At 39.4% G+C, this 26,499-nt stretch overlaps 1 protein-coding gene across 8 annotated transcripts in view; it reads left to right on the top strand.

Annotated features, from left to right (window-relative positions):
- Window positions 1-19,043, top strand: part of MLIP (muscular LMNA interacting protein) — a 112,097-nt gene extending 93,054 nt beyond the window's left edge. For 5 of the 8 annotated variants that reach the window (XM_054195302.1, XM_054195300.1, XM_054195304.1 and 2 more), the window contains 3 exons: window positions 9,230-9,283; window positions 16,583-16,617; window positions 18,688-19,043. In XM_054195302.1, coding sequence (XP_054051277.1) covers window positions 9,230-9,283; window positions 16,583-16,609 — 81 coding nt within the window. In that variant the 3' untranslated portion in view covers window positions 16,610-16,617; window positions 18,688-19,043. The remainder of the gene's footprint in view (window positions 1-9,229; window positions 9,284-16,582; window positions 16,618-18,687) is intronic. The other 3 variants (XM_054195303.1, XM_054195307.1, XM_054195305.1) reach the window with 2 other exon arrangements.
- The last annotated feature ends 7,456 nt before the right edge of the window (window positions 19,044-26,499 follow it).

The raw sequence follows: 26,499 nt of genomic DNA, 5'->3' as shown, positions 1-26,499 counted from the left end.
TGTTCCGTAAACAACATCCTGACATCACGGGAATTTTTCCATTTTCTTTCCATTTTCTACTAAACCTGGGCTGTCATCTCTGTAAATTCCAAGGAGTTCCCCCTCTCCACTCCTCATCCCTGGTGATAAGAGATGATATACACTGTGACTCGCTTGCTGTGTCTTCAGCCATCCAGTAAACATATGGTCAGTGTCCACATGGTCAATCTAGATATATTTCTAACTACATATTGTACTTTGCTTCATCTTCCACTAGAGGGCAAAACCTGCTGCCATAAATTCGTACAATCATTTAAAAATCGTTGTAAATACACTATTGAGAATGGACAGGATGTGCCAGTGAATAGAGTTGCTACTCTTCACCCACACTTTCATTAAAAAAATTACCTTCAACAAGTGTTCCCTCAGAAATGGGAAATGGGATATGGGAAAAAACACAATGATCACCTGTGTAACCTCCTATTAGGGAGGCTAGATATGGTGAGCTCTTAAAACCAGTATCATTACATTTATTCACTCAGGGTGTAAGAAAAGAACAGCTGTCTCTATCTGAAATACTTTATTGAAAGGACACTGTCGTGTTGTTTAGGCAGATCAGACCCAGTGCCAGGTTGTTTTTGGTTTGAAGCTCCACCAAGTATCTGAATCTTCATAGCTGATGGAATTACACAGATGAAGCTGAAAATAGACCTGGCAGATTTTGTAGATTATAACTGTTGAGAGTGATGAAATCCATAAGATGTGCCCCAAATCATGTCACAATGTGGTTTTAGCTTTGAAGTGAGGAGATGGTGGGAACCAAGGTATTGTGTCTGACCTTCTGCTTGGAGAAGAGCCTTGTCCCCTCCTTCCCCACTCTGCCTCCCAGGCACCAGTCACTGCTGCTCTTATTTATACTCCTTGGTCTTGAATAATTATGAGAGTTGAACTTTGTATTATTAAAAAAGATCCTTTTCCTTTTGATGGGAATAAAACAGCTCAGGAAGTTGGACTTGAGGACAGCTATTGCACTGATGGAGAGACTGAGGTAACATTTATCTCTGTGGTTAACTCCAAAGTGTGCTTCTGCTGATAATCAGCCTTTTACAGAAGATTGTATAGGGTAGAAGAGCACAACTCTGCACCTGGAGTACTGTGTCCAGTTCTTGTCCTGGCAATTCAAAAAAGATGTGTACAGGCTGGAGATTGTCCAAAGAAGGGCCATGAAGATGATCAAAGGGCTGGAGAACCTGCCCTATGAGGAAAGACGGAAGGAGTTAGGTTTCTTTTCCCTGGAGAAGAGAAGGCTTAGGGGGGACCTCATCACAGTATTCCAGTGCTTAAAGGATGGCTACAAAACAGCGCTCTCTTCACGGGAGAAGACAAGGGGCAATGGGTACAATTTGCACTGGGAGAGGTTTCATCTTGTTATATGAAATAATTTTTTTACAGTGAGAACAATCAATCACTGGAGCAATCTCCCCAGGGACGTGGTGGAGACCCATCACTGGAGGTTTTCAAGATGTGTTTGGACAGGGTGCTAGATAGTCTCCTCTAGGCTCCCATTCCCACAAAAGGTTGGACCCTTTGCAACCTGGGCTGTTTGATGATTCTATGATTCATATGGACGCCCAATCAATGTAAATATCTGTCAGGGAAGAGAGCATTAGATTTTGGGAAACTGGCTGTCATTTTGAAGGAGAGAGGAATGACGTGCTCAAGTGAAGAGGCAGGGGATGAGCAGGTGTAGCTCCCTCAGCTGGGGACCACCTCTCAGTCCCTATTGACTTTCAAACGGCCTTTTCTTTCTGTCACCAAGGGGTGAGCACATGATTCACGTACAGCTCTGTGAAAATCTCCCTCTCAGATAAATATTTAGCAGCACACCAATCCTTCAAAATGGATTGGAGGGAACTGGCTTTTTGCAAGAAGTATGAGAAATGTTTAAAAATTACCACTTCTGTACCTGATCAGGCAATGCTTATAAGAGTAAAGGTCCAAGCTTGCACAGGACAAGTCTTCTTTAATGTCCAACTTTGGGCTCAAGCCAATTTAATTTTTTCCTGCACCTAAATGAAGTTTTCTTAAAATCACTAAATGTTATTGTTGTGTTGGAAGTGTCAGCCTGCAATAATCACTTGCTGGTCTGCAGGCTCCTAGGTAAGCAGAATATTTAAAGGGAATCTTTGTTATTTTTTAAATTAAATCAGTGGTGTTTACCTCACCATCCCATCTCCTCCTCATTGGAGTTTGTATTTGATTAATAGCAGCATAGTAGGAATTGACATTCTATGAATGCAGCAGACTTTCAAGGTTGCTATGGAAAAGTGCTTTTCTCCCAGACATCATCCCAGCTGCTTTTATTTCTAGAAGACAGTTTGTTTCTCTCTTTTGAACTTGGATATTTAAATGCTGTACTTGTGTAGGTGGATTGTGGTTGATCAACGTTCTGCTATCTGTGATCCAGAACAATTGCTTCAGTGTAGAAGAAGAAATCAGAGGCAAACAAACCAGCTCATTAGTGCTGTGCTACAAATTGGACTTCCTTGTTGGGAAAATATTAATGCTTAATATTATTGTGTCTCCTTTGCATATTCCTTTATAGCATTGCTCGGGCTTTATGAGCTGTTTTAATCACATCATACTTAGGTGACATTTCTATCACTTTGGACTTGGTTTGATAATGCCTGCAGAAAATGCCTCGAGTTCTTGCTCAGATGGTCTTTAAAGAAAGTAATGTCTCCCAAAGCACTTTAGAAGGATCATAACTTGGTAATCAATTGCTTTCTTCGAAGCCATTAAATTAGCAACAGAATATGAAGGTAGCTCAGGCTCAACAGGAGACACAGCAGCGTGCACTTAACACAGAGATTTCTAAAGTCTGGCACTGCCTGGAAGGAACTCTGCTCCCCACTCCTGCAGAGACAGCTCTTCCAAAGGAAAAAAATGAATTGATTACCGTGTCACTCCTTTTTGCCTGGGTAGTTAGGCAATTTTGAGAGCCTTGCTGGCCTGTTTCCACTAGGAGAAGCTGTTGCTGGTAGGACCCTGGTATTTCTTTGGTGTATCATTTAGAAAACATGCACACAAAAAGTTGTTTTCTTGAACGCGACAGGATCAAGCCCCAGCAGGTACTTTCCACACTTAGAAATCGAAATGTCCTTCCCAGTGAATGCTGTGTGTCCAGGTTTCCTCTTGGAACATATTTACAGGCGCTTCTGTTGCTTTCTGCCTTCTCCTTTATACAGGCTGTCTCTGCTGGGATAGCTTAAACCAGTCTCAAGTACCAAAAAGTGCTTTAAAATGCTTTGTCTTCAGTCTTATAAGTCTCTACATAATATAAAACTTGAGTTCAGTCTTATGCCTGCCTTTCTAGGATGGTTTCATCTAGTCTTCTGCATAGTGCATTTCAGGCAGATGTTTTTAATACATAAAGCAATATCAAATATAATAGAAATTCTGGCCCTAGCTAACAATTCATTTCTGAAAAGTCTTTATCTTTCCCTTCTGCATCTTCAGATCAATATGTGAACACACATCTTAGGAGAACAACCAAAGGAAACACAAAACCCCAAATACTACAACACTCCTAGTATCTGCCTCTAATGTCTTTGTTGTGAAGGGGGTTCTTTGACATGCCCCACAATGATGGGGGCAAGCTTGCCGTAGCTTGGAGGCTGCTTCTGATGTTGGGATGGCATTGGATTTGGACTGGATACAACTCCATTTCTAGGGGAATTTGAAAATGTAGAAAATGGGAAGGTTAAAAAATAGTCTCTATTAATGATTTGGCAAATGGGAACTGCAACTTGGGGACATGCCTTTGCCTGTAATATAGTAATAAAAACAAAAGACAAAATTACAAAGAGTAGAAGCCGCTCAGAAGTGGCTTAACAGCAAAAGCAAAAATATACTATTAAGCGAAAAATATAAAACAAGATTTGGTGGGCATGTAACCTGTATGAGAAACAAAAATGATACTTTTTATTGAAGCTGGTGAGAAAACAAAGGCTGAAGGAAAAAAAAATCGTAATGGAAACTAGGCCGAAACGCCTGCAGCTGTAGAGAAATTTGTAACTTAGTTCTCACTGAACACAGATGTTTCCGGAGAGTTTTGTCTGCTTTTTTAGATTGTAAATAACTCTTCTGAGGTATCAAGGAAAAGTAAACAGTGATCTGACAAACCTTTGGTAACTCTACATTTTACAGGACAAATTGGTACAATTAGAATTCACTTAACTTTTATTGCAGGTATTGATATAATGTGTATTCTGAAGTATGGCCTTAATTAACTCCACTTCCAGTTATGTTAGAAAAACGTATAAACGTATAATTAGTTCTGGTGAAATTCCAAGTATGTACTTAGAGCTTGAATTAAAGAAGCCAGTATTTACCTATATTACAGAAATGTTAATGAACTTCAAGGCATTAGCGTGTTTCTTTCTTTTTGGCAAAGTGTTCTGAATTTTGATGAAGAGGTCATATATGATAAATTGTAAATTACAGTACTAGCTTTCTCTTTTTCTTAATTAAACAGTGCCTGTCATTTTAGTAGTTCTATGGTAGGCAGAATAGGATCTTAACAGAAGTTTTAATATAATAGGTGACAGTTACACATGTATACTCTTGAAAATTCAGTCAAAGTTTGTGGTTTGGAATTAAAGTAGCTAAGGTCAAAGATCTCTGTTGCATGAGAAGCTTACTCAGAAAACAGGTTTGCAGCTAATCTGGGAAGAAAATATGCAGGGGGAAGGTCGGCTCTGAAAATCAAATCCATTTAATTTCCCACTCTCACCTGGAACGAAGTTAAAATTCTTCATCTGTTATCAGTCAATGAGCAATAAGCCCCTTCCTGGGGCAGGGAAGCATCGTCTCTTCTAAGCAATGACTCGATTTCTGTGAGTCCATAAATAGTTCACAGCCGCTAAACTGAGGGAAATTTCAAACACTTGTGTTTTTGGAAATTCTGAAAGATTTGTTTGCTTCCCAATACAAGTGAAAATTTGAAAATATTCAAATACTCCAGAAATCAAAATGCATCATTTCAGTTATATGAACTAACCCAAAGCAGATAAGTGCTAATCTGTGTGATTAGAAGATGTTTGTCTACTCTGCTGCCTTACTCTATGGGGGTGTGGTTGCGTGCATCTCCTTCCCTGCAGCTCCACTCAGAGATAAGGAATCCCTTCTGCAAAGCTCTGTAACTTCTCCAGTCTCTGGTATTCAGATACAAATCTTTCAGTCTCACTCCACTCTGGTGCCCTCCAGGCCTGTGTCCTGTGAGAACCTGTCAGGGAACCATGTCTGCGTGCAAGTTGTCCCTCTTGCGCAGATACTTATCAGCGTCTGGACAGATTTTTGAAATCTTAATGTTAAAAATGCACAGGTACAGTCGTGTATAAGAATGATTTGCAAGTCAGTCAGGATGTTCTATTGCATATGTTGGTGAAGACACATTACAAATCTTTGTCGTGATCACTGTTTCTACTTTACGTTTCCTTTTACAGAGGGGTGAAAGGGGTGAAAGGTTTGTGTGCTTAACTGACTGAATTTTTGAAATGGATTTTACACTGTGTCATTTCAGAGAGACTATAGACAGCATAATTATAAATTGTCCCTTTACAAGATCTATTTTCTCTCCCCTTAGTTGACTGTAGTCCTTGCTCTGCTGCTGTGGGTGTTTTACCATTTATTGGTACCCTAGATTTTATGTTCTTGTACTCAGAAAAAGTGTTTTATAGAAAAAAATTGTTTTATAGAAAAAGTTTGCTGGTTATGTGTGGATAAACAAACATTTTTAGTCGTTGAGAAACTAGTAATTTTTCCTATTGTGAAGGAATGACTCTGTGTTTCATAAAAGTCTCGAGTACCTGGTTTATTTTCAAAGTGGATTAAAGACTTACTGGAGTAGTTTGAAAGAATAGTGTATACGTGAATGTTCTCTGGTTACTATAGTTGAAACATTCTCATTTCTTATGTACATTATCTCTCACTCTATCCAAAGAGTTTTAAACCTGTGTCTCAATTAGCAAAGGTCGTGGTCCCCCTAGAGAATGACTTACCTTTATGAAAAAGGTCTTACATTGAGAACACCTCAGAAAGCTTTATATTAGTTCAGAGGCAGCTGTGATTCATAGCACAATAAAGATAAACTGACCTTTTAAAGGCAAATATGTCTTGCCGATCACTCTACAGAGCTAAATGAACAAAGGTCTAACTAAGATGTTATATAACCGCCTCTTTTCGAAGCCTTGACTGAGTCTGTAAGAGGTTCTTTTGGCCAGGTATATAATTTCCCTTTGAACTTACATGCTGCAGATACTTATATATTGTCAAGATATTCATGTCTCCTCAGTACAATTGTTGCAGCCACAAATGCAGAATTGCCTGGTTTGCTCTTTTGCCGTTCTTAAAAATAATAAAGGAAGTGTCACCTTACCAGAAAACTGAGTGATATCTGGAAAAGTTAAGAATTGTGAATTAACCTTGTAAGAGTAATGCAGAATTTTGTAACTGGCAAAGGAAACAAGAATAGAAAGTATAAGAGTAATATTGTCGTTTTCCACCAGAAACAGATGCAATCCTTTTACATATGTAGAAGAAAACGGGGCTTCTTGCCAGCTGCTTTGACCTGCAGATGAAAGACTGCCAGTGACAGAGCTTGATGAGGTCTCACTAAGACAACACACCCGTAAAAAGTACAGAGTCCAAATTGCATTCACAGTTCAGATTCCTATGTGACTCTGAGGGATGATAGTCACACAGTGTCTTATAAGGAAGGGTTAATGCCACCTCATTCTGCCTTCTTTGCATTCTGGTACTTTTAAGTTGACTGGCTGATACTCTGGTGTTGGTAGAAAGATGACCACCTTTCACCTGTGCTTAGGGCTGTAAGTTGTTCTATGATTCATGTACAAGGCTGAGTTTAATCAGGTAGGCTATCTGTCCTGTTAAGTGTCGTCTGAACACCCTGGGCTGACCACCATACAGAGAAGACAGCATGGAGATGTCAATGCCTTCCTTTAGTACTTGCACAGACAGTGAGAGACCTGATTACAGTGCTCATCTCGCCCTGTGGAGATTCAAACTTCTCTCTCTTCCAAAAGAGTCCTGTCCTTACCCACTGAGCTGCAGAAAGCAAGTTCACTGGGACAGCAAGTGGCTTATGTGCTCCGTATTCACTGAAGTACTCCTTAAAGTTCTTTATAAATGCAGCCATATGTGAATTCCTTAAGACTAGACCCCACATCATGGGAAAAACAGGTCTCCAGACACCTGATTAGTAATGTATAGACTCTTCTAAGATAACTTCAGGGGGCTTATGTCAGAGACGCTTTGTGAAAACAGAGAACTGTATCTTTTTCAGTTTTTCTCCATGTCTTCATCCTGTATTAATTTTTTTACCCCACAGCTTATCAGTGAAGTCCTTGTTTGCCTCTCATTTGTCCTCTTTCAATTAAGCCTCTCCAAAATAATCAGTGTTAAGAGTTTCTGCACAGAAAATACATATAATTTTCCCTCTCTATGGAGACCATTATACATATTGTCTCATTAGTTTGATAAGAGGATGGTATCAAAATAAAGGAAGCAAATATATTTCTTGGACAAAAAAAAAGATTACTTTTGTCAGCTCAAAGGAGGGACTTGAGACCTCATACTCAAGGAAAAACGTAAGGCAAAATCATGACTCCGAGAGGCAGTCCAGGATAACACGTTAGGCAACGAATACCATCAAGAAAAGCCAGGACAAGGTAACACAATAAAAGTGCATTTTTCATTGGTTGGCTTTCTGTGCAATTTGAGAAAAGGAGCTATCGCATTCTCGGATCACCACCTGACTAGGGAGCTTTTCTTTCTTGCAAGCAGTGGACAATTCTTCTCAGAGAGCTTAGCCTCACATCAGAAAGTAATCAGAAAATGATCAATACTTTCCCTCTTCTCTTTGTGATTGACCCTTCTTACCTGGAATACAGAGGTGCCATATTCTTGTGAGGCAATAGGTAACTCAACTCTAGGGTTGATGTCAATGAAATAATATTGCCAAGATACCGCAGGTATTGCTAGAACTTTGTACCTGTGGATCACCAAGGATTGCCCATCCTCGGTAGCTGCAGGATGCTGGGTTTGGAAATGGGACTTCTGTCTCCCATGTAGGCCATTAAACACCTCCTGTGGCTGTTGTGAAGAGCTGTGCTGCAGCGATGGGGTGGTGTGAGGTCTTGGGGCTGCCTCGGCAGCTGAGCGGGCTGGAATGGAGAGCCAGGTGTGTAGCAGAGGCAGAGATATTGTTGCTGAGAGGATCTAGGGCAAGAGCAATATTTTCTAAGCAACATGTTATTTATTTACTATTTGATCTGAACACCAAAACAAAATAATGCCTTTGATACATTGAAAATAGCAGGATTCTTCCAGCTTTGTTTTTGTACAACCCTAAAATACCTAAACCCCAATACTTGCAGGAACCCTTGCTCTAAAGAGGCTGTCTCTGTGCTACTGTATAGGTAAAACCTCAGAAGTTTATGATCTTAACATTTCCTTTATAGCCTCCAGCTTATCTATTTACCTGTAGTCTAATTAAAATCTTATTGAAATTGATAGAGTTCTCCATTTGAGTCACATCGTTTCATTACATCACATCACTTTATTACTCAGATGCGCATCACGTACTACTCAAAACACTGGAAAATTACTGAGATCGAAAACGTCTTTCTACACATACTGATTACTGTAACAGAACATTTTTTTAGTTAAATGTTTGTATGATTTATGTCTATAAAATTTAAGATTAAGGAGAGCTCTTTTGAAGGAGATTTAAGAAGCCAGATATTCAAATCGACAGAAATACGGCTGCAGTTTTAAATAAATTTATGTGTATTATCTCATACTAAATGTATTATAAGGCAGGTGCCCTTGCTGTGATTTTTACTTGAGACGCCTCTTTCGAATTGGAAAGTGATTTATCCCTTCCCCACCCTTTTAATTATGGGAATATGATATAACAGAATACAGGCCATATCTTGAAATAGATTTTCATACAGACAAGGAGTAGTAAGGGAGAGCCTGTTCAACAGGCAGCCTGTTGGACACAAATGGGATCTTGTCGCCTTGCTATCTTTTGCATGGCTGAGGGTATTGACTTCCATTATTAAACTTTTGTGATATTTTATACAGAAATTGAACTAATAACAGCTTTCTTTTTCCTGTTTTTAATCTCATGCTTTCTCCAACCTGTGACACCTTGGCTCGGCAGCCCAGTCATCCCATAGTGCCTATTCCAGAAAATGAAACACTCAGCTCTAAGGAGGTAATCAGTTGACATTCAATGGGTTTAAGCATTTGCATGCTAGCTTTATCTTTTATTTATGTAGCTTGTGTAGAGTTGAGCAAAATGTGCTGCGCTGTGAGATGAGCAAAAATGTGCTGAGCTCCCAAATCTGCTTTTGTCCAGTGCACAAACTAGATAAACATTAATTATTCTTAATGATTAATGAAGAAAAAAAGCAGAGCTGTTTTGCAGACTATGTTGCGTTTGTGAATTTGGAGTAACACTAACATTTACATTTCGGTTTCATGATACGTGCCGTTGGGATGTTAGCAAGTGGGATTTATGAAATTATGCAGTTAGCCCCACCTAAATCACGCATTCCACAATTTGCGGTCACTGGTATGGCTTCTGTTTTAAATACCAGATAAAGCAACTACCAGAAGCACCTAGGGTAATTAGTTATTGAGAATTTCGTAAAGGACTATCAAGAAAACAGAAAAGAACTCATAGTGCAAGTTTGCTTAGAAACAAAATTCAGTGCCAATTTTATTTGACTCTGAAGAAGGACACACAAATCTCCTTGAAGTCTAAATTCAGTGGCCAATCCCCTCTTACCTTTACATATCTGAACTCTAGGACCATAGTAATTACCACCCTAGATAATTCATTCAGTGAGAACTGAAACGATCTGCTACACATCATCAATTTTCTCTTGAGATGGAGCATATAAAAATTAAAAAGGTTCTGCTGGCACAGGCAAGTCTTTTTTCCAACAAGGTCATGAATGTGAAGCTGAATTGTAGCCTCAGTGTTGAAATAAACATATCTACTTTAATTAACTATCATATTCTTTGCTGTAGACTTTGGATTGTAATGGAAAGTCTTTAGTTAAAGGACATTTTCAATATTATTTTAGAAATACACATAAGAAGGCCTAACTTACTACCAATAAGAGCAGTATGAGTACATTTATGACATGAAAATGAATTTTTTACTACTGAGACCTCTTTTGGTTATCAGGCACATGCTTATAATTATTTCACATGTTTTTTGATGAGTTTAACAATATAGATAGGAACGGTAATTAAATTTTTGTAACATAGTTTATTTTTAATTTATTATTTTAAAATTAGATTCTAGTCTTGCTAAAAGCAGCAAAATGAGCATTTAAATGAAATGGATGTTTGCCAATAATTGCTGCCAAATGAGTAACTTTTTTGTTGTTTTGAAAAATATGGAGAGTTTTGAGGTCAAGGCCTCCACATGTTGGAAGCAGAGAGTTTGACTGAATTCTGAGTTTGACGACAGCCTGTCAGTATATCCTCACAGTTAATCTCAGTTTCCACTTGAAAAAAAACAAAACAAAACATTAAAAAAAAGTCAAAGAAAGGAGAAAAAGAAAAAAGGTAGACATCTCACTTTTTGTGTGGCTCAACGGACTCCTGTTCTGCACCAGGAGTTTATGAGACATGAACCTACCCTCTTATTCTCATGTGCATCCCCTGTCTCTCTGCAGGGGGTCAGGGACTTAGAACTACTTCATATCTTTTTTTGTTTGAATCTTCATCACAGCCTTCCAGCCTTCTTTTTTTCTTGCCTTTGACCTTTCTGCTTGTTTCTACACCATCAATCCCCTTTCCTCTGCCTCCCAGGAGCACCTTCTTCGTTCTCTTAAAAGCAGTTGTTATGGTTTCTGCTGTGGATCTATCCAAAGGAAGCCCCAAGATGCCTTCACAAAATGAAGTTAGACAGCAAATACCTTGCTGAGCTTCTCAGATAGGTTGTTTTTTCCATCTCATCTGCAAAGCTTCTGAAATATTATTGAAGTAAAGGTATTTCATTAGAGGGTGGTGCGAGGGATTGAATAGTTCTCAGGATAAATTTGTTATTGAGATGACACAGATTTGCACTACATCAGGAACTCTAAAATGTGTATATATATATACACATATATGTATATATATGTATTTGTATAAGTGTGTGTGTATATATATGTATGTGTGTATACATATACAGCCTCTGATGATGCAGCTTATTTTCCTGTATTTGAAAATAAGAGAGGAAAGCAAACAGCTAGATCCCCATCTCTCACGCTTCTTCTTTACCATTTACACATTGAGGGAAAGCTTTGCAGATCTAATGGAAAGACAGATCTTTTCAAAGAGAACTCTTTAAAGAAACAAGACACATAATTTAACTGATGCGTTATTAAGATTAGTTCAGAAAGTGAAGCATCTTATACTGACATAGTAAAGTCAGACTACTGTGACTGAGATATTCTTGAAAACAGGTTGTAGCATGTGCCGAATTGACAATGGCAGCAAAAGTGCAAGATTCCTTTGTTTGAGGCCAACTTGGCCAAAGCAGATAAACTATATAGCACTGTCTTCTAAAAGTTTCCTTGTATTTTAAAAAAAACAAACCACTTTGAACAGAATTTCTGTCAACCAATTTATTAAAAAGCTTAAATGTACTCCAACAGTTGGAACATTTGTACTCTAGGAACTGTTTATACTGAATTTATAGTTTATGACTTTACATAACCCACAAGTCTCCACCTAATTTAAAAAGCCATTTTTATCGCTGAAGTCCTGTTTAGATGCTGAACTGATTAGGAAAAATTCTGTAAAGTTGTGAGCCCAAAATTACTCTTACTGCTGTAGTAAGAACCTTAGATCTTTGCCCTGTAGTCTCTGCCCTCACCAACATGCTCTTTGTCTGAAATTACGTATAGGCTCATGCTTAACAACTTCTCCCACAATGTTCCTCTCTCAGAGATAAAAATGCAGTGAGAAAAAGTCAGTGTGATTTATGCAGTTCCAAAAAAGAATGGGTGGGCAGATGCTCTGTGAAACGTAAGCACCTCCTTGACCTCTAGGAAGGAGCGAGAGGGGGGAAAGAAGGGAGTGAGAGGGGGAAGAAGAGGGGAATAAGGAATTACTTAGTAATTTGTATTGTTTTCCTCAAAGTGAAGTATTCACTGGGGAAAAGAAAAGGAATTACCTTTGTATTCAGAAGAACAGCATTCTATCCTTCACGCAACTTTAGCTTCATTCTGTAACAGTATGAAGCGAATGAGATCTGTCACTTCCCTGTGAAACCAGGAAAACACATAAGTGACATTCTCCTCCTTGTGAAATCCTTCTCTTCAGTCAGTGCTTTTACCTACTGTCTTCTGATACCTACTGTGTCCTTTCAAGTAAACCTAGTGTTTGCGTAGGATATGATGTGTGAATGACAATCATTCTCAGAATTGTAACAAGTCAGAATATTTAGAGAGAACATGGGGTATACGTACTTGTGTAGTTGTAAAAAGACTTTGCATGCAGGTGCTAAAAGTACGTACTCATTACCCTTATTCACATATGACTTGCAAAATTCCAAGTCTATTATATAATTACTTTAGGTTCATATAAACTTCTGCTGCATCTGTTACTCTGTCTTATCTGTTTGTTGTTCCTGAAAGATCTGCAATAATTATTTGAGATAATAATAGTATCTGTAAGGTCAACATTCATAAAAAGACCCCACGAGAAAAAGCTGATTCCATTGACTTCAGTGGCAAAAAGATTTCACTGGATGTCTTTTGTGCAAATTTGTGAGAGTTTTAGTGCAAGAAGCTCCCTTTCTTTTTTTTTTTTTTTTTTTTACAAGGGGAAACAATCTGCTCTGCTCCACTTTAAACAACTTTAATAGCAAATGTTCTTGAAATTTGAAATTTGTTCTTAGAATTTGAAATTTGAAAAATGTCAATAAGGTCCAAAGTTCTGTTATACATTGCTCTTAATCTTTATTTACTTAAGGAGCGTCCCTGGTCAGAGGTGAACGTTAGTATTAATCATTGATAGATTCTACATATAAGAAGAATTTTATTCTTCTTTATTCTTCATTTTATGAAAGAGTCCTTGTACTAAAGAATTTATGTAAGGGGTTTTACGTTAGACCAAAGCTCCAACCCAAATGGCATTATCAGAGCAGAGTGATGTTCTTCCAGTTAAAAATATTGTCACGGTACTCTGGATTTACAAAGAAAATCTCAGAGTTTACAAAATTCCCCCACAAAGTTTCTTGATACCATGATCGCTGTGAAGTGGGGATGGATGAGCGTGGGCTGTGTCCATAGCAGAGGCCCACCCTTCCCTGCCTCTGGTGGGAAGGTACAAGGGCAAGGTACAGTCTGCCTTCTCCTCCAGGTTATCCTGACAGCAGGAGGGAGGCTGTTGTTAGTGGTTAGATATTCTGTAATGACCCAGCTCTCACGTACCTTTCAATACCTTTTGAACTTGTAAATAAGATGCCAGTCAAAGCAAGAACATGGTAGATACCTAATGAAACTAGAGAGACCCGTATCGGAAGCTGCTCCTACTCAAATGTCAACTCCTTTGTTTGAGCACCACCTTCTTCCATTTGGTGCTGGGAGAGGTCCTTCCCTGCATGCAGACGTGTTGGCACAAAAGACTGCATTGCTCCTTGGGCTCTCCACCTGTCACATCACGGATGCACTACTCACTTTTTACTTTCAGTCCCGCATAAAATTACAGCCCCATCTTCCAGACAGTGGAGACCTGGTGTACACTAGTATGGCAGAGCATCGCTGCCAGCTTCGTAGCGAGAGCATGCGTGTGTTAAGCTCTCACACAGTCAGCATCTCTTCCGTTCCCACACCTGGAATGGAGGGTCAGCACGGTTTTTGCAGCACTTCTGATTTTCAGGGTTTACAAATTATCTAATGAACTAGAGGGCATGAGGCAATTCATAAAAAATGCTGCACAGACTGAGACTAAGCGTAGAGATTAAGGCAGCAAACAATAAGGCAAAGAGCAACAGCAATACATATAAAAAAAGCTCTTGGATGATACAAATTAGAAAATACTTTGATGTCACTTACTTCCAAAATGAGAACTGTTCCGACTTGACCTGTGATCTTCCAAAATATTTTGGAAAAAGATGAACAATACACCTCTTAAGCGATAGGCTCACCACCCTTAGTTTGTTTTGACCAAACCAAGGACTGCAGCCCCAGGCTCTCTCCAAATCTTCATAACAGTTCATTTAACTGAAAAGTTAATGAACCTGCGAATGAGCATCAAAAGTAGGAATAACTACTGCTTTTACTAAAGGAATAAGAACTTAAAGTGTTAGCTGTAACAAATTCTTTAACCTCCTAAATGGAAGAGCCACTAAAAGGGAATAGTAAACTGCAGTCTTCTGACATTTGTAAATAGAAAGATAGGTCCAAACAATGCACATTTGTAAATTCTCGAATAAAACTTCTAAATATCAGCAGACACACTTTCTATTTACTTAATTCTTTAAGACCGCTTTAAAATTTTTAATTTTTAATACTCTATATGTATGACAGGGAATTTATACTTGCAGCAGGTGTTTGTGTAATACTTTTGGCCAGCTTCAATATCTCCATGTTTTAAGTAAAAAGTTTCAGTTATAGCCTACTGACAAGAAAGGGCATATTAGATCACCATGCATTAACAAGGAAAAAACATTTTATGCACTTATAGGATTTTGTTTCTAATGTGATCGCTACAAAAAGAATTACTGTAAATGTATTACTTATATTGTAAATTTACATTAAAAAGTCTGAAAGGGTAGTAATATAAATGTGATAGAGAGAAAGTGTGAAATGCCATTATGTCATTTAAACTGCCGTTGTAATGTAATTCTATTTGGCTTTATGAAAAAACTGTTGTATTGAGTCCCCGTTAAGTAATAGCAGGAGTACTGTCTAATAGTTTTAGAGGAAAGAGCTTGCCCTGAACAGGTAGTCAGAACACAGTAATAGTTTGATAAAGGCTTTTTAATTATTCAATACTTAAATAACACCTATGTCATTAGAACCACAGAATCAGACAAAAATTAGTTTTAGTGTTTGACCACTTTTATGATAAAAAATATTTTTCCTTATTGCTAGTTAAAATTTCTTCACTTGTTGCCTCATTCCTTTGACCATGCAAAGCTGAGCTGCCTATAAACTCTGCTTAAATAGCCGTAGAGGGAAAATAGATACTCCTTAGCCTATTCTTCACGTTAAACAAGCCCTGTAGCCTCCCCCCATATGGCATATTCCTTTCCCAGAAATCAAGGAACTCTCACAACCATCCTGATGGTTCTCTATTGGGTTTCTTCTGTTTGCGTGACAACCCTTTTCTATTGGAAGGGCTCAAAAATGGAAACTATGTTCCAGATGCAGCCTCACTAGTGCCCAGCTGAGGGGAACAACAACTTCCCTCAACCTGCTGGCTATGCTCTAATTAATGAAACTATATATGAGGTTACCCTTCATCACAACAAGGGTGGACTGACCCACGTTCAGTTTTTTGTCAATCAGACCTCAGGTTCTTCTCTGCAGAGCTGCTACCCAGTCAGTCAGTCCCTGTCCTGTATTGTTGGTTGGGGTTGTTCACTTCCTCCGCTCACCTAGTCCTCCACCAGGTGCAGGATTTTGTATTTGCCTTTGCTCACAAAGCTCCTGCTAACCCATTCCCACAGTCTGGCAAAGTTCTCCAGAATGGGAGCTATGTCCTCAGCATATCAGTCTCTCCCTCCCCTCCGAATTAATAATATCTATGGACTTCCTGGACATGTAGACTCTCCTAACACCCAGGTCCCCAGTGGAGATGTCACCCTAGCATCCTCTGAAATGCCACCTGGAACAGAGACTTGGACCTGTTGACTACTATCTTTTTACACCAGTGGTCCAGTCCACCACTCTGTAGTCCACCCTGCTCCTCAGTTTGGGTGCCAGGTTATTGTAGGAGACTGTGTTGAAATCCTTGCTAAGGTGGAGGAGAACAACATCCATGCCATGTTGCCCAGGGAAGCTGTGGATGCCCCATCCCTTGAAGTGTTCAAGACCAGGCTGGATGGGGCTTTGAGTAACCAGGGAGGTGTCGCTGCCCGCGGCAGGGGGGTTGGAAATAGATGATCTTTAAGGTCCCTTCCAACTCTAACCATTCTATGACTCTATGTTTATACAACGTTGACCACATGCTCTGTCCTCCCCGGACGTGGTTCAGAAAAGAAGTGGAAACCCAACATGAGTCTGAAATGTCCCCTAACGTGCATTTAGCCAAGGTGATGCTTGTCTGTTGAAACTTCCTATGTGCAGTATACTTCGTCAAACAGCTCAATGCATGAAAAATTGTCCCCAGTTTAGTAAGTGTTGTTCTAAATTTACAGTGCAGGAAACCAACATTTTTAAAAGACAAGGTGCTGTATAAAGTTGTCCATCAGTTTATAGAACTGTGCCTGCTTAACATCCTGCAGTTTTTATTCTCCTCCTCACTTTGTTTTCACCTCTTATTTCCCTTTTTTCTACAGGTTGCCAATGAAAGAGGTTCTGTTTAGCTATGATGGTGAGTATTACTATTTTTATGACTTGATTACAGTCACACTTTGAATAACTACTTCTTTAGTGTCACTTTAAGACTTTTGTATGGTTTTGTTAAAAAAGATGACAGCTATACAATTTAGTGTTTGGATAATAAGCCGGCTATGTTTGGTGAATGATTTTCTACTAATAATTACCAATACACAATAATTCCACTTCTTAACATCACAGAATATAGTCACAATTGAATTCATTTTAAGTGGGATGCAATTGAATAGTTGGAAGAAATTGAGGTACGGTCTGGAATTAGATTGTGAAGTAATATTGAAATAAGATTAATATAATTTTATATTTGAGTGCTTGAGAGCAGGTATAATGTAGTACTTAACAAGGTACTTAACTTTTTTTTTTGGTGTGTGTATGGTCGGACTCGATGATCTCAAATGTCCCTTCCAACCATGAAGATTCTATGATTCTATAATTCTAAAGGAGGTCAGCAAATAGGTGATGTAGAAAAGGCTGAAATGTTCAATCCTTTTTTGTTGTTGTTTTGTTTCAGTCTTCACAAAAAGGGTTAATTATGACTGAAAGTTTATTTCTGTTATCATTAAGAATTTGGGAGTAGGATCATAGAGAGAAAAGGAAAACACCTGAAGGTGTACTGAGGTAGATTAGAGTATTCAGGATGGCACAGCCTAATGAAACTTATCCTTAAAATACTTAACCAAAGCAATCTCTGAAACACTAGTGATTAGCAAGATGAGTACGTTCCCAGAAAACTGGAGAAAGGCAAACACAATGTCATATCTAACAAAGAAGGAAAGGAAAATCTAAAGAATTACAGAAAAGTCAGCATTTCCAAAACACTGGAACAAAGTATTAAACAAGCCATTTGCAGGCATCTGGAGGACAGTGAGGAGATAAGAGGACTTGCATAGGGACACATCAGAAACAAATCCTATCAAGTTGATCTCATTTCCTTCTTTGACAGCAAAATAGATATAGGGGATGCGTTTGATACAGCATCTCTTTGACACAGTCCCACATGACGTAAGCAAGCAGAGCAGATACAGACTAAATTAAATTCACATAAGGTAGATGTGCAACTGATTGGAAAAGCTGCGCTCTGAGAGTACATTTGCTGCCAAAGTGGGAGAACATCTCACACAGGCTTCCACAACGCTGTCTTCTAGCTCTAGCACTATAAAACATTGCCATTAATTACTTGCTTAATCACATGGACCGTAAGTTTACCAAATTTACAGATAAGGCCCATTTAGGAGGACTTGGAAGGCAGGATTAGAATTCAAAAAACGTCGCTTACGTTAGAGGAATGGCTTGAAATCAATATGATAAAATTCATTGAAGACAAATGCAAAGAAATATGAATAGCATGGACAGAAAAGGAATGGCAATAATACTTCAGGAGAGAACCTGAGGATTACAGGGGATCACAAATTGAATCCAAGTTGAAGAGAGGATGCTCTTATGAAAAATGCCATTCCAGGGAAATGTTGAAGGGAGTGCTTATAATATGATGGAGGTAATTACTCGTCTCTGTTCAGTATTTGTGAAGAATCAGTTCCATGGGATGTGGGAAACAAATGGGAGATTTAGAAAAGATTTAAACATTTCAAGGTCTTCACACAAAAGAAAAGAAATAAGGGCAGAAGCACAACAGTTTATATATCTTCATAACAGACTCTTACAAAGGGATATTAGTCACTTCTCCATCCTTTCTGAGAGTAGGAGAAAAAGAAATGGGACTAAATTTCAGGAAAGAGATTCAGTTTAGAATTTGGACAGTTGCAGCTATGTGGAAATTTAAGTGCTAAAAAAGGTTTACCTCAGGCAAAGACAGACACGCATCTCACGAGGTAGGTTTGGTCTACCAGCTGTCATCTTCTCCCACAGCTGTAGCACTAATGAGGTGGCTGAATCTATCTTCAGGGCTTTTTTTTTTTGAGTTACATTCATTAGCCAGATCATCAGGTTGTATAAATTAGGAAAACTAAGTGGTCTCAGTGCATGTTATACAGTTTACTAATCTGTATTTTTGACAACTTGCGTTCATGTGAAAACTCTTCTTTTGCAGCCCCAAATTAGGATCAAGAGCTAAAACCGTAGACTATTTCGAGGCCTGTTTCTATACTGAGACGGAATCCATGGCACAAATGTTATTTAAAGCACCATTTAAAAAAACCACAGTTGCTTCCAGTATGCTAATTGCAAAGCAGTAATAACAACGAAATATTCTTTCAAGGGATAACCTTACGTACTAGCATAATTAACCCCAGAGATACGCACACGGATGTGCCATATTGAAGTATCATTTCTTGAAGTGCTTGCTGTTTTAAGAGATGCCCAATATAACACAGCATATTTTCTTTAGAAATAATATAAATGTTGAAATTAAATAAAGCTGTATTTTTGTTGCAAAGTGCTTGTTGTTATTTCTTATTGTTACTCCTGTAAATCTAGCTTCACATATTTGAAATAGCTGAGAATGAATGCCAGCATCATTGGGAAAGGAATGCTATCACACTCTTAACCTTGGTCACATTTTGCCACCACACAGACACTTATGTTTTGTGAAATGCTCCAGGAATTATTCACGTTTGTGTCAGCACCCACAGCAATCAGCATGCACAGCGATTCTTCCCTGACACGCAATATTCACAGCCCTTTTGGCCAGGCAGGGTCGGTGCCGGCTGGGGAATGCAGGCAGAATTCCCAGCCGCACTCCTGGCACATGGGGAAGAATCACTACTTTCCTCACCAGTTTATGCTGCTGGTTTTTTGACCCTGTGCTGCTGCCACACAATGTTGCCCGAGCCTGGATCTTAAATGCTTCCAAAATGCATTATAAAAGTCTAAGGAAGCTGACTGACTACGCTTGCATGAGTCAACTGCCTTCTCCCTGATCCCTTGATCCTTCGAACCTCAAATCACCCCACAGGTATGTATATGTTCAGGACCTTTGCATCGCAGCCCTGTCCTGGTGCGCAGCAGCGTTTTACCTCCTGACACACTGCTATGTGTTGCGGTTAAGATTAATAGTTTCATGAGAATTGCTGCCGCTTTCACTAAAATTAATGCGGCAAACTAATTTATAAAAGATTATTATCAGTTAAAACATTAAAATTAAAAACAGTATAAATGGAATAGTCCTTAGGTTACTCAGCCTCTTGCACTGTTGGACCTGGTGTAATTTCAGTCAGGCCCCCATTTAAACTGTTGAACTCTGGCACTGTGAATGCAGAAGAGAAGTTCAGCAATCAGTGAGTCTCTCTACGTAGGTAAAATATACATTTTTCTCTTGATACTGGAGCACACACGTCCTTTAGCATGTCATAAACATGTTGATAGATATATGAGGTTTGGTTTTGCATTAGTTTCTTTTCTCAATTGAAAAATGATAGAAGTTAAGTGTGTACATCTTGTGGACAGCATACCCATTAACCAGACGGTGAAAAAAAATAATTGAGAAAAGCGTTTCAGTGAGTTCAAGCGACAGTTCCTGGGGACAGAAATCAACACATCTAGGTGAATATAACAAAAAAGTATTAAAAACTTTAAAAAGTAGATATAAATTCATACATACAAACACATCTATAAATATAAGTGTGTTATAAATATTGTACAACATGTAATTGGTGTACCCACGAAGGACCTAGTAGTATTTCTTGTTTTCAGGAGAGCACTGAAGTGGACAAAATTCGTATTTCGAAACTGTAATCCATGTGATTCACAGAAGACTTAGTAACCTCTCCTGCCCCTGAGTTTGTTCACATGCGCATACTTTAAAAAGCAGTTTCCCTATCTCTTCAAACAGCTTCCCTCTATGAATGGAAAATGAGAGCATATTGGCAATTACAGTCTAGGAAGTCTACCCTGAGAAACCACTGGAAAAAGTATGAAGAGAAAAAAAATCCTTTAAGGAGATATTATAGAGAGCAAAACTCAACACAAAAAATTGATTGCTTTTTCAGTAGTACTATAAAATTAATGGATCCTGCTTATTCAATAGAGTATTATATTTAGTCCAAGTTCTGATGCCTTTACCCTGCTTTTATCCATTATTTTTCCAGTAAAATACGCATTCTTCTCAGGACTACAATGACCGCCTATGTTTAGCGAGGGCTTAAGGTCCCCTTTTTCCCTCTACCTCTCTCACAGTCTGATGCACAGTGTTCACCCCATCCTGTGCATTCTTGTGCTGTTTCTCTTGTTGCTATGTGCTACAACTCAAGCTGGCAAAAAAACTTATTAAAGTTGGCCCAAGTGGTCAGAAGGGAGATTTGCCTAGCCCTAGGGATGCATCTGGGCAGTGACATGGAATGGGCCATGGGAAGGAGGGTCAGGATTCATTACTTGAGAAAATCTGCTGCATCAGACTAAGGGCAGCCCTTGGTCCAAGGGTTCAGCTGTCTGGGATCCAAAGCCTAGTTTGGTGTGGCACAGCTCCGTGGCCTTGACTCAGTTTTAATGAGAAAATTGCTTAAATATCAGGAAGTTCACAAGTTAAAGCTATGCAAAATGAGAAAAGTGAAAGCACGGAGAGAAGCATATTGTTAAAAGTGTAGCAGTAGCAGCTCAAGGATACAAATGAAAAAAAATCTATACCTTAAGGCATAAAAAAATCCTTAAAAGCAGAGAATCAGAAAGTGTCAACTCATCAACACTGCGGATCAGCCTGTGATGAGGATTAAGAAGCCGAGTCCTTCCTCACCTGACTGATGCTTGCCTACCCTCCACAGGCTCACTGGCTACCTTCCTGAGGTTGTGAGCATGTTAATAACGGCGATCTAGTATGTGCATTAGCCAAGGCATAATTGTTTCATATGAATTAGTTGCATATATCATTCTTGCAGTGTCTCTTTATACGTTGTAAAAGATGTCTGAACTGATGAGCCTGGATGAGGCTGATGATTTCTATGTAAGACTGCTCTCACTTGTGCAAAGAGTAACCTAATCTAACCATCCTGAGCACAATCCTAGGCTATTTCCACACTAGTAAAGTCATACACCCCAAAGCAAATGGCATGGAGTAGCTTACAAGTTAAGGGAAGAGCCTACTGCAAACCGGCTTCTCTAGAAGTGGACTGGTGACACTCACGTTGCAGTAACACCAAACTTAATATGAATCTGAAGCACCTTTAAGCCTGCTTGGTGGTAAGACTAATGGAGAAACTGTTCAGGTTTCTATTATTGTTTTGTGAGGCTGCTTTTGCCTCTGCCCTTGTCAGTCTACCCACGGGCAAGAGAAGAGTTTAAACTTGGGGTGCCAACATTCACTGGTGGGATCAGATAGGGCCACACATTTGAGATGAACAGCGGTAGGTACAGGCATCACCAGCACAACAGCTTCTGAGAGCTCATACTGACAGTGAAACACATCATGTTTCCCTTCTCCTTCATCTCTAACCAGTTGGTGAGGTTTGGGATTGGCAAATTCACTTCATCACCTCTGTGAAGCTATGTGCAGCCATGCACAGGCTAATCTGTCCACAATAATCGGCACTGACAGCATAACAAAGGTGGCACGTGGTCCATGACACATTGAGGCCACTGCCAAGGTTTCCATGCCTGGTTGTGTCTCCTGAGAGGTTTCTATCCAGATATAAGCCACAGTGACTGCTGTTACCCGTTCTGCAAGCCCTAGCGAAGCACTGTTTAGAAGCGCACTCGCAGCTGTGTGGCTGCATGCATGCTGTGCTGCTTCGTGCATAGGTTGCCCCATTCTTCACATGTACTCACTTGACTGAGCCCAGAGTGGGCTGCTGACCTCAGGGCAATGCCGGAGTATGGCTGACTATAAGGAGAATAAGACGGCACCTGCTGCCCTGAGGTTGACCAAGGGATGCAGCTGGGGTGGGAAGTGTGCATGGCGAATTACTGTGGTGGGAAGAGTGAAAAGGCTATGAGGCTGTAGCAGCCACTCAGTACGATGTAACACCTATAATGTCATCTTCTCTTACCTGTAGTTGTTGACTCTGAGTGCTTGAGCACTTGTGCGTGTGTAGCTGTGTGTGTGAGGAATGGGTTTTCTTTGGAATGGGCAATTGGGGTCAGTTTCTCTTCCTCTACCTCTGACTTTGACCCTAAATCTGTTAATTTAAATACCCGAGGAACTCAGTGCATTAGTCCCAGAGGCTGTGTATAGCAAGTCGCACTGTGGCAGGACTCTGCTTAGATATCTGATAAAATTTGTCACCTAAACCACCATTATTCTGAATTATACGTAATCTGGATTAGCATCATAAGAACTGAGATGGGCATCCCTGAAATGTTTGAATTAAAAGTGGCACTGCTTGATACCATGCCAACAACCCACAGCAGTGAGCTGCCAGGCTGTTGCCAAACAGGGTGAAAACACCCCCAATCCTGTGCCTGCTCCCAACATACGGAGACCAAAGTGACAGTGAGAAAATCGCTTTAACACACAGCTTTTCTCTGCATAAACACATCTAGAAGCTACTCACCCACAGTTTGGGAGGATGCAGGGCCCGTTGTGATAGCACAAGGGGTAATGGTTTTAAACTAAAAGAGGGTAGATTTAGACTAGATAGAAGGAAGACATTTTTTACAATGGGGGTGGTGAAACACTGTGGAACAGGTTGCCCAGAGATGTGTACCTACATGCCCCATCCCTGGAAACAGTGAAGGTCAGGTCGGATGGGCCTCTGGGTAACATCAACTAGTTGAAAATGTCCCTGCTTATTGCAGGGGAGTTGGACTAGATGACCTTCAAAGGTCCCTTCCAACACAAACCATTCTATGATTCTATGACGAATCCTCTTTTGCCATTGAGAGAGAAGACATTGTGGGATAATATATTTGGTGAAATGCTTTTGCTTTAAAATTTTTTACTGCATTTCAGCCATTAATAATAAAGAGTAGTAAGTATACAGTATTGCAGCCATTAGAAATCAGTGATGTATTTTGTGCAAGGCGTCATGAGTTAAATTTCCTTCTGAGTTCAGAGAAAGAGACAGCCTGTGTCGCTGCAGAGTTTAAACTGGAGATAAGCAATTACATGGGTTCTCTGATGAACTGAGTCATGTCTACTGACAAATGAGTGAATTGGGGTTTGATGTCCTCGTTTCTTCCTAAACTGGCCAAGAGTCACTTCATTTTCCTGGCACAAGGTAAGAGTACTGCAATTGTCCCCCTGGGTCTGGGCCCAAGGGTTGACCCTAGTCCGTTTAAGGCAGCCAGGAGAAGGGAAGGTGCCACGGTCTTCTGATGAAGTGGACTCTGTCGTCCGTTCTGGGAGTGACCTTCAGCACCCAGAGCCTCACCGGCCACTGCTACCGCCTGTACTCCAAAGGTGATTAGAAATGAGATTTTTATGATGGCTCATTCTGACAAATCAGGGAGACTTTTGAAAGAAAAGCTGTGGAATAATTCATCTCCAACTTTAAAGAGACTCTTGGACATTTAAAACTGTTTTTTGTTTGTTACTCCACCAGGTGTTCAGTGATATTACTATTTGAATCCCTGCCAAACACATGGTGTTGTTTTGAAGCTCAAGGGCAGACATCAGGTAGTGCTGAAACAGGTACAAGTCAGACATTATTGTACTTAATTGTGCAGATTAGGACTAGCACTAGAACCCTAACTCAAAAGTTTAGCAGAGCTGTTATGCTCGGAATAGGTTAATCTTCAATAGAGACTCAAAAGGATCATGTTCAACTGTTTCTAAATAGTTACAGGTATGTCAATGTGTGCTTTCCTACAGTGAACAGAGAACTACTTTTGCTTACAAAGGAAACTACTGAAATAAAAATGTTTGCTGAACCACAACATTGGGTTTTTTTAAGGTTTGAACACACACCGATGATTGGGAAAAACACATTTTATTAAGTTTCAGCACAGTTTCTTGTGCCACAAAACAAAGCTGTTCAGAAGCACAAGTTACATTTTCATGTTCCTTTAAAAGAAACCTCATTCCTTTGTAAAATAGCTCATGTCGTTTCCAAGCAAATCCCTTGCCTCTGGTTTATCATCAGCAAGTCTTTAAAGTTGAAAGTTTAAAAAAAAACCACCAAACCAACCCAAATGAAACCAGAGGTCTGTAACTTAAAACACAGATATGCCTGTTCACTTAATCTGACTGGCTGAGAACATTTACCACATATGGTAGCTTTTTTTCTTTCTTATGCATCCAGAGCAAGGAGATAACTTTGTAAAAATATTTCCAAAGATTTGTAATAACACAGAAGATTTGCATTTTGCTAATGTCAGTGCAAATCGCGAGCCAATCTCCTGGAACTGATGGAGCTGCATAGACATAAGGAACAGAACTGGATTATCATTTCTAGCAAGCACTTCACTTGACTTTCCATGAACATGTCTTTTCTCATTTTCCTCACATTATACTTGCTGCCTTACAGCAGTCAGTGACAGACTTAACATTGTCCATATTTTTGTCTCATAAACAAAACTTAACTTAATAAAGAAAGCACAGAGCAACTTCGAAGGCTGAGATTTATGTCCTATTATATGATGTACAGTGATTGCACGTTGCTGACCTTGGCCTTTCTATTAACTTCTACACAGAAGACTGCTTGCAACAGAGCAAAACAAAAATCGCGTGGTCTGATGCAATTTTCCCTCATCCACAGTTCTTTAGCTGTGGTGGGGACAGTGTGGGAGGCAGGTCCAACAAAAGCACCGTTGGCAAGAAATTGTATTAAAGACTCGAACATTTGGGCTACAAGCCCATCTATATAAACATACGTACACACACACATACACACGGTACTTCTTAATGTCTCTGCCATTCATGGCAACGCATCCAAACCAGCTGTGCTGCCAGCTGTGCTTTCAAAAGAAGCTGTCCTTTAATCCTATCACTTTTTGCAGCATCGAACAGCCCAGATGAAGTTACAAAGGGAAAGATCCCCTTTATTCCCTAGAAAACAGCGTGCCATCAACTTCTCCAGGTTCCTCTCATTTACTACAAAATGGAGACAGACGGATGACTGGTTTTTAAGTCTGCTTGTTCAGCTTTGGAGATTTAAATTGTCGTGTAACAGGATTTGAATCTACGATCTTTTTTGCAATTTAGCCTCATGTGCTATCTCTACTAGGAACTTCAAAGTTCTTTGCTGCTTTTTTCTGAATCTTTTAAGTTTTGGCAACAGCACCATACATATTTCTTCAGGTCTGCTGTTCAAAAACCTGGAGATCATAGATCAAGTAGTAAAGGCTGTTAGGCTTACCTTTTGATATCTGCTCCAGTTTTCTTTGTGGTTTTATTAATACATCCATTTCCTTTTTAAATGGGAATGAGCGCACATCAGTGAGTATTTATTAGACCATTTATTACGCTATTTACAATGATTGCCAAGTTCGTTTTGACTAAAGAAATGCAAACCTTAAAAAGTATATATTTGGGTAACAGTTTATACTGAATATCGCCTGACTTATTCTGAATTTGCCCATAGTAAAACAGTGCGAAATGAAGCATATAAAGCTAAGCTAGGTCACTGGGAACAAGACTGAAATGGGGGGTGGAGGATAAGTTTACTGCAGTGATATAGCCTTGCACACCAGAATGAAAAATGTAGATGGAATGCAATCTAAGTGCTACAAAGATTCCAGTCATATGGAGAACATATTGGTTACAGATAAATGAAACCCGAAAGAAAGAGAACTTCCTTTGACACCACGTACTCATTCCTCACATTCTTTTAATTTTAGAAGTTAAAAGTACAGACCTAAAATATTGGACCACATATATCCTGTTTATTCTGAAATCTCTACTATAATCTTTCTCACTTGCAAAAGAATGCACCCAGCATTTCATAATGATGAATACATAGTTGTACTGTTTCCAGTATCTCTGTATCTTGGGCAAATAAATCAGTTTACAACATGTTTGACTAATAATTAACAC

Source organism: Rissa tridactyla, chromosome 3 (genome assembly GCF_028500815.1).
Source record: "Rissa tridactyla isolate bRisTri1 chromosome 3, bRisTri1.patW.cur.20221130, whole genome shotgun sequence".
NCBI lineage: Eukaryota > Metazoa > Chordata > Aves > Charadriiformes > Laridae > Rissa > Rissa tridactyla.
This window is presented reverse-complemented; position numbering and strand designations above follow the sequence as displayed.